The sequence below is a fragment of the Cavia porcellus genome, unplaced genomic scaffold (genome assembly GCF_034190915.1).
Source record: "Cavia porcellus strain 051 isolate PalLab524CR breed Dunkin Hartley unplaced genomic scaffold, mCavPor4.1 scaffold_32, whole genome shotgun sequence".
Classification (NCBI taxonomy): domain Eukaryota; kingdom Metazoa; phylum Chordata; class Mammalia; order Rodentia; family Caviidae; genus Cavia; species Cavia porcellus.
Window position 1 is genome coordinate 20,126,582 of NW_026947515.1, and position 12,152 is coordinate 20,138,733.

General features: G+C 47.4%; 1 protein-coding gene across 1 annotated transcript in view; it reads right to left on the bottom strand.

Moving 5' to 3' along the window:
* The window catches only part of Myo15a (myosin XVA), a 60,918-nt gene that overhangs the window by 37,637 nt on the left and 11,129 nt on the right, over positions 1-12,152 (bottom strand). The window contains exons 2-11 of the mRNA XM_063242160.1: positions 10,890-10,972; positions 10,057-10,120; positions 9,181-9,290; positions 8,771-8,845; positions 8,556-8,646; positions 3,378-3,383; positions 2,913-3,016; positions 2,708-2,771; positions 1,750-1,863; positions 862-1,023 (exon numbers count right to left, since the gene is read on the bottom strand). Coding sequence (XP_063098230.1) covers positions 862-1,023; positions 1,750-1,863; positions 2,708-2,771; positions 2,913-3,016; positions 3,378-3,383; positions 8,556-8,646; positions 8,771-8,845; positions 9,181-9,290; positions 10,057-10,120; positions 10,890-10,972 — 873 coding nt within the window. The remainder of the gene's footprint in view (positions 1-861; positions 1,024-1,749; positions 1,864-2,707; positions 2,772-2,912; positions 3,017-3,377; positions 3,384-8,555; positions 8,647-8,770; positions 8,846-9,180; positions 9,291-10,056; positions 10,121-10,889; positions 10,973-12,152) is intronic.

Here is a 12,152-nt window from a genome sequence, read left to right on the forward strand (position 1 = left end):
CTTGTAATCCCAACAGGCAGGATGTTGTGAGTTTGAGACCAGCCTGGGAAAAAAGCATGACTAAGACTTTGTAAGGTAGTAAAAACATAATGCAGTAATTGGAACTGCATGGTCAGACTGAAGGCATAACTAGCAGTAGAGTATCTGTTTTCTCCCAGGACCAAATAAACAAAACAACATGATCAAAGACATATGGTACATAAACCAGCCAATGAAGTACGTTAGAAAGTCTGGTATTAGATATATCTAATTATAATTATAATTATAATTATAATTATAATTAGATATATCTAATGTATATAGTAATTCAGTACACGATAAACACTTTAGGATACCAGGATAGTCTAAGTGGGGAACTGAGACAAAGTCAGTTCAGGCCAGTTTTGAACACTTGATTCTCCTGCCTCAGCCTTCTAAGAGTTGGGATTATAGGCATGCACTGTGCTACCACAAATCCTAAAATTTATTGAAAAGAATTGTAAGAGACAGTTGTTATAATTTTAGAGCTAGATTTTTTCTAAGAATGACAAAAAGGCAAAATTTTACCTAAGAAAATGTTAATAAATGCACTGCCTAAAAGTAATATTAAAATAATCTGCATGGAAAAAAAAAACTCCAAAGAAATGGCAAAAAAATTGTAAAGAAAATCAAAACATAAATGACAAACTGGAAAATACATTTAAATTCATGTCAAAAACAAAGATTTGACTCCTCTCAGGAATACTAAAGCTTTCACATATCAATAAGAAAAAGATAAACAGCTCCAAGGGGTTGCAGAACAAATATGTGCATAGTGTAACCTGGAAGAGAGGTATGGAAGCCTTAGAAAAGGGGCTGTGTCAGGCAGTGGGATCTCCTCACCTCATACTTCTCGAAATACACATTCCCCAGGTGTAGGATGGAGGCCAGGATGCGGAAGATGCTGTCTTGGTCCTCACTGCTGAAGCCCAGCACCTCCATGGCAGCCAGGAGCCGGCGGAAGTCATCAGCATCACTCTTCCCTGGGATCTCACAGTTCCCACCCTGGCAAGAGCAGGGGCTGAGGTCAGGGATGGTCAGTATGGTCCAAGCTGGTTCCTCAAGCTCTTGTTTCACTCTCATGGGCCAGGAGGGTTCTGAGGGGTCTCAGGACAGGCTGCAGAGATCCCAAATGTGACGAGTAGCAGCCCAACGTTAATGATAATGAGGCGGTAGCCAAGGTGCAAAGAGTATCCTGCACACCAGGATTAAGTTCATTACCTGCCTCGACTCATCAGTATGTCACTATATCCCTGCACAGGGCCACCACGGGGCTTTTGCTAAGTTTTTATTAGTACATTGGAGGTACCTAATGATTGCATTCATCCTGGGAGACAGATACATGTACATATCTTAATCCTTCTTCCCTCTTTCTCTTTCCTTTCTAGATCACTGTCCCATTTGCAAAAATCTGTTTCTCTGTTCCCTATTGCCTATCTTTTACTTTGCCCTTTAAGCTTTACAGGGGTACTATGTTGTCTTCATTTCACAGTTAAGGAAACTGAGACACAGAAAAGAGACAAGGAGCAGTCACAGGTTGGCTAGCTCTATTCTAGCCACTGCTCTGGGACCTGGACATTCCTGTTCTCCTGACAGAGATACGATGTCTCAAATCCAGACTTTCCCTCCCTCTCCAAGCCTTCATCCCTTTCACTGGACATTATGATACCACAGCTGGGTTCCAGGGCCCACCCAGGAGTGCTGGAGCTTTGAATGTTTGCAGGTGCTCACCTGGTTCAGGTAGTAGTAGGTCTCAGCTTCCTGAAGGCTAAAGGCCTGCCGCAGTTGAGCAGGCAGCCCTGCCAGCAGCTCATAGAAAATGTGGTAATTCCTCTCATTTTTGGCCTGCAGAGTGAATGAGTGGATGCAGAGAAGGGAGACACCCACCTTGGGGACCCCCAGACACACAGACAGATCCAGGTATGCTCACAAACATAAACATGCCCAAGGGCCTGCAGGTGAATTCAGGCACCTTTGCGATGAGTAGTATGTGGGAGTGGGGAAGCCTAGATTAGTGGTGGGATTTTATTTTGTTTGGAAAAATCAGAGGAGACAGCCTGTCCTTTCTCTTGTGGCTGGCCATACATGCCTACAGCCTGGATGTGCACCCAGGGGTTTCCTGACAGAGTACTCGGTCAAGGCAGCTGAGTCCTTCCTGTGCCCCAGGCTATGTCCTAGATTAACAGAAACCCCTGATATCTTGGTGCCCACTCTCTAGCTGGAAAGACACACTCAACAGATCCTTGGTTAAAATGTAAAATATTAAAAAGCACTCTGGATAGAAATAAAGCACTTAAGTGGTGAGAGTTCTGGTGAGGTGGAGAGGGTCTGCATTTGTAAATGGAGTAGCTTCCCTGAGCAGAGCACACACAGGGAAGGCTTAGAGGAGGTAAGGGGCTTGGCTGTGCAGGCATCTTGTAGATGAGTGCTCCTAGAAGGGGGATACAGTAGTTGCAAAGACCATGAGACCCAAGCATGTCTGGTTTGTTCAGGGATTGGGTGTAGCCAGTATGGCTGCAGGAGTTGGGAGAGGTGGCGAGGTCACAGGCTCACTTGTGTATACATACATATGCTCCTGTGCATGCATTTGTTCATAATTGGATAGCTCTCCAGCCCTGTAGGTACCAGGCTGTGAGTGTCTGTACCTCCCCATCCCTCCATGCACATAGGCCTAGAAGAGGCAACCCACCTGAAACACAATCCGGGATTTCTCCAGCAGGTACTGGGAGGTTATGGCACCAGAGATCACGCCCCTGGGATGGGGAGCACAGTCAGCTCCAGAGATAGGAGGTAAGGCTTAGAGAGGGGACTGTCAGCTGGTTGGCCCTGGGAGCTTCTGAGACAGGTGGATGGGGTTGCATGGCCTTTGGGAACCTCATCATGGTCCCACTCACCCTTCCAGAAAGATCTCTACGAACTTCCCAAAGCGGCTGGAGTTGTCATTTCTGACGGTTTTGGCATTACCGAAGGACTCCAAGAGAGGTGTTGCTTCCAGGATCTGGGCCCCAGAAGGAGAGGAGAGTTTGGGGTGTTTAGTAAGTTCTGGAACTGAGGGTAGGAGATTGGGGGGACATCTAGATACAGAATGCCCTTGTTGAAAGGTGATCAAAAAGGGATTCCATAAAATCCTGGGGTTACCCCAATGCCCTCACCCCATGCAATCCCACTACTTCACAGCAAGCTCCATGCTATCCACTCCCAGACCCTGGGTTCCACATACATCAGCCCTTGACCGCAAACCCCAGCCCCAGCCCAGGACAGACCTCTTGGATGCCTATGGATCTTCTTCCTCTGGATGCCTTATCCTGTCTACAAGCATCACAGAAGCATGCACGAGTACACACACACACAACAAGTACCTTTATCTTCAGGAGCACCAGTGAAGGGCGAACAGGAATGAAGGACAAGAACAGAAATGGGTTACTGATAGGAATGATCATCTCTCTCCCCAGGAAACCAGGAAGGAGCCTGGGACCCAGGAGGAACCAGCCAGTCCTCTGTGATGCAAACCTGTGCACCTCATACCAGGTGTTCAAGTTTTGGGAATACAATGTGTCTCCAGAGTGCTGGAGTCTATCAGGTCTGCCTGCCACAAGTCTGGGGAAGTCCTCTTCTCCCTGCCCATGGCTGACAGTCCCCTGGGCTCCTCAAGCTCCTCTCTGAACCAGACCTCTCCTGCTGTCTCATTGTAGCCATCAGAGGGCTCTTTGAAAACCTACATGAGTGGGCCAGGGATATAGCTCAGTTAAGCTATAGCACCTGCTTAAGCACTTGCTTGGCAGGCACAACGTCAGGAGTTTGATCCCTGGTACTAAAAAAGAAAGAAAGGAAAACCTATTTAGGGCACCTTACCTCTAGGTCTCCAGCTTTCTTCAGGCTCAAAACCGATTTTTCTATGACCTCCAAGGTCCAGCCCTGGCCAGCTCCATCATGTGCTTGTCTCTGTTCCCTTACACTGTCCAGCCCAGCTCACTGTTCACATAACACCAAGGCACACTCCTGTCTCAGCATTTGCATCTACCACTTCTGCTGCCTGGAAGCTGCTCTCAGGGTCTGCATGGTCCCCTCACCTCCATCAAGGAAGCCTCCTGGGCCACCTGGATTCCCTCCCTCTCAACTCTCAGCACCCTTGCAAGCTCCACTTCCTTGTCTGTTTCTTAGGTATTGTTCATCTTCCTACCAGAATATTAGCCTCTAGGTGCATAATTGCATCTGTACACCTCTGAGTCTCAGCATCTGCCTGTGACTAGTGCATAATACGTCTTCAAAAGCTCACCAAATAGCTTTAAAAAGGTAAAAGATCTAACGAGCAGATCGGCCTAGGGCAAGCACAGGTGATAATAGCTCCCACCCATTAAGCACCTACTATGAGTCAGACCACTGCTCTATGACACTGATAACCTATGAACTAAGTGCTAATATCACCACTGTTTTTGCATAGTAGTTTTCTAAACAGATTCTTAGTCTTTTTTCAAATATATTTTATTTCAAAGAGGAAAAAAAGAAACAATAAATAAAACAAAATTTTAAAGCATGGGTATGACAATGCTACATACTTTACATATTATTATGCCCAAATCATTCACCCAGAGCACAAGACATCTGCTTTCAATTGTCCAAACAATACTAGCACAAATCTTTCTCTCTCTCCAGTGAACATAGAGAAATCAGTAGTATAATTATCTTAACCATCATTTTTATGTACACATATATACATATACACATGTTGTTTCTTTCAACTAGTGAGACAATATAATGTTTACACATGTGTGTCTGATTTATTTTACTTATGATTATGGTCTTAAGTTGCATCCATTTACCTATACAAGTCTAGTTTATCTTTCTTTATGGCTGAGTATTACCTTAGAGTAGAAAAGTACCACATCTTTTTTATCCATTCCTCAATCAAGGATTAGATTTAGGTTGTTTCCAAAATCTAGCTATTACAAATTGTACTGCTATGAATATGGGTGTACATATATTGATGTGGTAGGATGTTTTCAGTTCTTCTGGGAAGATGCCCAGAAGGGGAACAGCTGGGTCAAATGGGACCTCTAGTCCTAGTTTTTAAGGAATCTCTGCACTAATTTCCGCAGTGGTTGCATTCCCATCAACAGTGGAGAAGGATTCCTTTTTGCCCACATCCCCGCCAGCATTTGTTATTGCTTGATTTCTTGACAATAGCCATTCTTTCAGGGGAGGTGGGAGCTCAGTGTTGTTTTAATTTGCAACTCTTAAATGACCAGTGATGCTGAACATTTTTTCACATATTTATTTGCTGTTTGTATTTCTTCATCTGAGAAGTGTGCATTCATCTCAGATGCCCATTTTTGGATTAGGTTTTAAATCTGGAAGGACTAATTTTTGAGTTCTTTATATGCTAAGCAGATACTTTGAAAAGTGACATGATTTGCCCAGGAATCTCAGAATCTGCGATGGGACCCTAACAGGACAGTGACAAGCACGTGCTAGCAAGAACACAGAATTTTTCTTTGCCTAAGTCATTTCCTCAGGATGAAGGGAAGAAGCAGGGAGGCCTGGGCAATGCAGAAATCACACCTGTGACCCTGGGAGTGTTGCCAGTCACTCCATTTGTTCAGCTACCATTCTGTTTTATCCAAGACTGCTGTGCCCATTATATAGAAAAGAACAGACAGGTTTAGAAAGGACAGGAGCTGGTCTGTGGTTGCCCAGTGAGTCAAGGTCAGACTAGGCATTGCTTTACACCAGTGGTGGCAAACTTATGGCATGCGTTTGTTATCACTGAAAGCTCTAAAACATTCACCATCAGTATTTTATACTATTCCTGGGGGCCCCTTGAGGGCACCTGAAGGTGGTGGGTCATGTCTCTGTTCCTGGTGCCCAGCGCAGGGCAGAGCATGAAGCCAGAACCTGGAATAGAGGGCTCCTGGACTGGAATAGATGAACAGTGGAGAGGCAGACACTACAACTCAGGTCCGAGTTAGTCAGGGCACAGCACTCCTCAAGCTACATGATTAGCTTCAGTGAGAACACATGACCAAAACCTGTCCAATGAGGAGCCCTGAGACTTTTTCTGAAAAACTAGAAGATATGAGTCCTATCGAATCTACTATACCATCCGGGTGATCAATGGGGGTGACAGACTGAGGATGATGGACATACATGAGGAAGACTGGGACAAAGATAGACGATGTTTAAGACCCAGCCATACTTAACTGTCCAATGACAGAAGCAGGGCGGAGCTGTGATTAAGAAAGGAGCCGGGGCTGGGGATTTAGCTCAGCGGCATAAGCGCCTGTCTTGCAAGCAGGCAGTCGAGAGTTCAATCGCTGGTACCAATAAAAACGAAAAAGACCAAAAAAAAAAAAAAAAAAAAAAAGGAGCCCTAGAGCCACGCTGCTGGCAACCATGTTCTTACGTCTGTGGCATGCTAAGCACAGAAGCTCCCAGACTCACTCATTTTCCCTAAAGCTCTCTACCACATGGCACAAATCTCAATTCCTCCATTGCCTCGCCTTGGGTCATTCCCAAGTTAACTCCTTTTCAGACCTCAGTTTCCCACACCTGGGGGGCACTTCTTCTTCTTCTTCTTTTTTTTTTTTTAAAGCTTATGCCGCTGAGTTAAATCTCCAGCCCCTGGGGGGCACTTCTTAACAGACCTGCTCCTCCACCACCCTGCCTGCCAGGAGGCTGAACAGCTGTGTCACTCTCTGGTTGAGCCCCTCTTATGCCTCTGTCTGATCCTTCTGCAGATCCTTAGATCATTAGCTAGTTTTAATATACATCAGGATTCAGCCTCACACACTGCTACTGCTCTGGCCTGGCCCCCTGTCCTTTCTCATCTAGGCTCCGTGCTGCTGCTCTGCTGTCCCTTGAGTGCCCCAGCATACTCAGACTCAGGGACTTTGCACGTGCTTTCCCCTTGGCTCCTTCATTCTTCCCCATGGTGCTTCTCCCCACTCCCTGAGTACTTACGGTACAGCCCTCAACTCTCTTTATCCTCCTACTGATTTTCTCCTCTCCAACACACCTTTTTACAAATATGAGATGTGACCGAAATAAAGTTAATGTTTAACTTTTTATAATTTATTACAGTAAAAGACGCATTGCTATTAATCCCTCTCAAAACACTTCACTCCAAACGAACATCACACAGCTCTTGGCAGCTTCTGAAGCAGTTCTAGAAAGTCCTCTTTTGTGGGTGTGTCATAAAAAATACTGCTGAGTACTGCTGCCAGGTGCCATCCAAAACATCATGGTGCATCTTCATCCACTTTATTCACAAAATCTGGCACTATACAACTTCCCGTTCTTTCCAAAAGTCAAAATGACTATGAAAGGTAGATATTTTGAAGTCAGGGCATGGAAATAACATAAATAAAGACATGAAAAAGGACTTCCAGAATGCTTGAGACACTGGCAAGAGCAGTAGGTAAATGTGTTTGAAGCAAGAGGTAATACTTTGAAGGAGATTAATGGCAATGAGTCTTTTACTGTGATACCTTTTTAAAACGTTAACTGTATTTTTATAACACTATGTATATAATGTACTTATAGGTACTTATATATTTTTTCCTTTCTGCCTCTTCCACCAGGAGGAAATTCCCACAGGGGTGTGAACATCTGTCTGAGTTAGTGCTGCCTCCTCCACAGTGCCCGGCAAGATTTAGCATTCTCCTAATCGGCAAATCTCTGATCCAGCATAGAGGCTGGGCCAGTGTCCTCTGACACCCCCAGGCTGGTACCTGCTGCACCCTAACCTCATGTACCACCACTCCCGGACATGTCCTGCCTCTTCAGTGCTAAGGGCTGCACAGACTCTCAATGTGAGAATATAATGGCCCTGGGACTATAACTAGGAAGGTGAGGCCAGGTAGAGAGACAGGGCTGACTGCCCTGCCCATTTGGTCTCTACTCTGACAGAGGGTGGATAGATGGCTGCGTGCCTCAGTGTAACCACCTCCCAGTTCTCTGGTGCTTCTCTCAGAGGGACGGCACAAAGAGCAGGCCTAGGTCAACCTAACCCTTCAAAACCTCAGCCTCCCAATTGCCCAAGTTCGACCAAGGAGTCTTGCCTCTTAGGGAGCATGTTGTAGCTTGGCATAATTAACACCATCTTGAGCCCTGCCTTTAACTAGTGCCCTGTATTCAGGAAAATGGAAAATTACTCATGGTATAAGACCCATGAGAAAAGCAGAATGAGCTGTACCCGCAGGAGAAAAATTAACCTGCTCAACAAAAGAAGCACGGTACAGGTGTCAACCAAAAATTAATGAAAGTTTCGAGCTAAACTGTTTCCAACAGGATGTCTTTTGTGATTCACTCTTAAAAACTCTGTAATTTCCAGTTTGGTGCCACTGTTTGGACCCTGAGACAGGGGGGTTTGTATATGAGTGGTCCTGAGCTCAGTTAATATATTTCAAATTTATCAATTTGGCTGCTTGGATTCCTATATTGTTCACGAACCCACCTTAGAGAATACGAGGCATGTTCAGCAAGGGTGCTTGACAGAAAGTCCTGGGGAGACAGACCGACAAAGCAAGAAACAGACTTACCTGCTGCATGACATCCCTCTTTTGGTTCATGGCAGCCAGGTAGCGCAGAATCAGCTTGGTGGCCTCAGTTTTGCCAGAGCCGCTCTCTCCACTGACCAGGTAAAGGGGCAGAGTGAGAGTCAATCTTTTACCGTCTCTCTGGATTCTCTCCGATTCACCATAAAGAAAGGGGCTATGGGCATGGCTGGCTCAGATGTACCTGAAGCCTAGCTCACCTGATGATTATGCACTGGTTCTGTTTGGCATCAAGCATTTTGGCGAAGGCGAGATTAGCAATCGCAAAGAGGTGTCTGTCGAGACAGGTCATTAGATGTCACTAGAAAAAGCCTTGCTGATGGCGTCTGGGTGGTGACGTTGATAGTCTGGTGTCTCTATCCAGCCAAGCAGCCAATCCCATATACCCCTTACCCCCTGGAAATATGCCCATGGCCATGCTTATCCTAAGCTACAGTGGCTCCCAGGGAGGGCCACGGCCAGGTCTGGGGAGACACTATGAGTTGATTACATGGCCTGCCCATTCTTTTCAGCCCTGACCCATGGCTGAGGGCGGCCTAGGACTTGCCAAGTTCAGCGAGAGACTCAGGAGACCCCAGGGCAGCCCCCCTCCAGTCCCACAGACACTCACGGGGGATTATCTCCCAGGGCCCTCCCGCTGTACTGCTGTACTTGCTCCGGCCCGTAGATCCCGAACATTTGATATGGGTTCATGGACACCAAGATGCTGCCGATGTATGTCTGCTGGCAGATGATGGCTTCAGTGTTGGGACTCCTGGAGGCCCTCCCTCCCTGCTGCAGGAGACTGGGCCCCCTTTCTAGCAGGATGGTTAGCTGGCTACCTTGCCTTAGTGTGACTACCTTGATTCTTCCAGCAATCCCTGTGTTCTAATTACCATGAAGACTGAGGCTGGGAGCAGAGTGGAGTGAGCCAAGCCCTGCAGCCATGATGCTGAAAAAATGGCCACGTCATTTATTTATGATCAGGTGCAGGCTCCAGAACATCTGCCTCACACTGAAGTCAAACCTCCACTGCCTGGAGTGGGGAACCCAGGGCATTTGCAGTAGCCAGTTCCTTCTGGGTATCCCTAACTTCTGTAGTTCCGGGGCTCTGGTCATTCTGAGGCCAGGGGTTTCCCCTCTCACCCCTTTGGCTACTCCCATCCTATGGATTCAAGGACTCTGGAAGTTTTATCTGTAAGATCTCCAGTGTGTGGTGTGTGTGCGTGCATGTGTGTGTGTTTGCATGTGCGTGTGTGTGTGATATTTCTGGATTTCTCATCTCTATGTCTCTGCCTCTAGTGTCCACCATTCTAACGCTATGCTTTAGAACTTCCAGTTTTATAGTTTCCGGCTGTAGTATTTTATGCCAAAATAGTGAAATCCGAGAGCTCAAATAAGAAGTCATAGTTGCGGGATGGATGGGAGAAATCTTACTTCCCACCTGGCCCTAAGAGGTGGCTGACTCCCTAATTCAGACCTAGAGCAGGCCAGCCCCCGGGCTTACATAGATGAGGTTCCGTTCAAATCTGGTCTTGAGATTGGACAGCACAGTGGTCTCCTGGAGGTCTCTAGGAGAACATGGATGTGGGTTGTTAGTGTAGTGTCCTTGGGGCTCCTTCTCCACTCAATGCCTTACTCAGTGGACCTGAGTTTCAGTTTCTGATACTACCCTTGGGAAAGTTACTTTACTTTGATGAGCCTCAGTTTCTTAGTTGACTTTTTTGCTGTGATTTGCATTTTGTTTTTGATACAGGGTCTCATTATGCAATTCAGGCTGGCCTTGAATTCACTGTGTAGCCAATGCTGGCCTTGAACTCATGGTGACACTCCTGCCTCAGCTGCTTGAGTGCTGGCTTTACAGGTGCATGCCACCACACCCAAGATGCCCCAGTTTGTTAATCTGTCCAATGTGTCTAATCATTGTGCCTACTGCCCTGGAGACTAGGAGGACCTTATAAGGTAGCAAACATGAAGACTGAGAGAGTGTGATGGAGCACAGTGCTGACCAGCTCAGCTCCATATTCTGGGCATCTCCGGTGCTCCCAGCACTCTCATGGTCATCCATCCTATCTTGTGGATGAGAAACAGACATGCAGAGGGGAAGCGATGTGCCTACAGTCCCCCAACTAGTAAGTGATGGGGCTGGCATTTGAACTAAAGCCTGTCTGAATTACAGAGCTTTGACTTTGGTATATATTTGGCCTTTAGTGACATTTCATGACACCCATATGCAGACAAAGAAACTGAGGCTCTGAAAGCGTTCTGGGAAGTAAACAGCAGACATTGTCTGAGAGAGTGGGGATCCCACAGTGGCCCTCCCGGGTCCTGCCCACTCACTCCAGCTGTGTCATGTCCTCCACACCATCCTCCCTGCGCTGCTCGCGGCTCCGAATAGAAGGCAGGTTGCGGATGGAGTGCATCTGTGAGAGAGAGGTGGAGTTGGCAGGCTGCAGCGCATCTGTGGGGGCCCAGGCTTGGACAGACCTGGACCTTCTCCCATTGTCACAGCAGGAACCTCAGGGCCAGCCCTGTGGGTACAGTAGGCCTCCTCAACACAGAACACAACCCTTGGTACAATCCTCACACACAAGGACTCAAGTCTGTCCTCAGTGCCTGAGTACCCCTGGGGCAAGTCCCTGTGAGTGCCAAGTATCTTGCCTGGAGGCAAGCACACACACATATAGGCACACACTTATCTGTGCCCCATAACCTCAACTCCCCCTTGGATGAGCCCCTTCATCCTGGCAGACTCCTTGTGTTGGCTTTTGTGATAACTTGATGGACATGTTTCCTGATGCATGCACCCTCCAGAAGGGCCAAGATGGAATCTGCCTCAGGATTGTACCCCTGTGCATGGACCCACACGTGGAGACCTTTCAGCTCTCACTACTCCCATGCACATCTGTGATCTTGTAGAATGCCTGTGGATAAGCATGCAGGCCGCCAGTACTTGTCTGGGGGCACACACATGCAGGAACATGCTCTTAATGTCCATTAGAATGTGCACCTAGACAGAGACCTGGGGTCCTCTCTGCCCTGGGGGCTTTGAGAATGAAAGTCCTCATGCCATCTCTGGACTGCAGATTTTCCACAATGTGCACTTATGTACACATATGTATGTGCACGCATGTAGAGCAGACAAGTAACTCAGGAAGCCACATCTGCTCAGACCTTAGCACAGGCTTGCTTTTCATGTTTGGTTGTGGTAGACATGTATGTCCGGGCACACAGGCCTGCAAAGCTCTGCATCTGTGAGCACACATATGTGTACCCTCACCCTTTCCATCCCAGCTGCTCTCCTCCCTGGACAGACAATGAAAGGGAACACCAGTAGGGGCCCTTGTGCGCTGTGTGCCCATCACATGGCTGCTAAGTAGGGCACAAGTATCACCCTTTCGGCCTTGGCCTCAGGCCCACCCATCTGCCCATGTGCTCGCAGCAGCCACAGACCCTGAATAATTCAGCCACTCACGTATTCCAGGGTGAGGAGGGCCCAGGCATCCTTGCCCCTCACCCCTGGGCGCCCTGCGCCCCGTTCCCGCAATGCTGCAGCCCACACGGTACGGGGCACTCGCCGCCGGGGCCAGGGTCCCCCCAAAA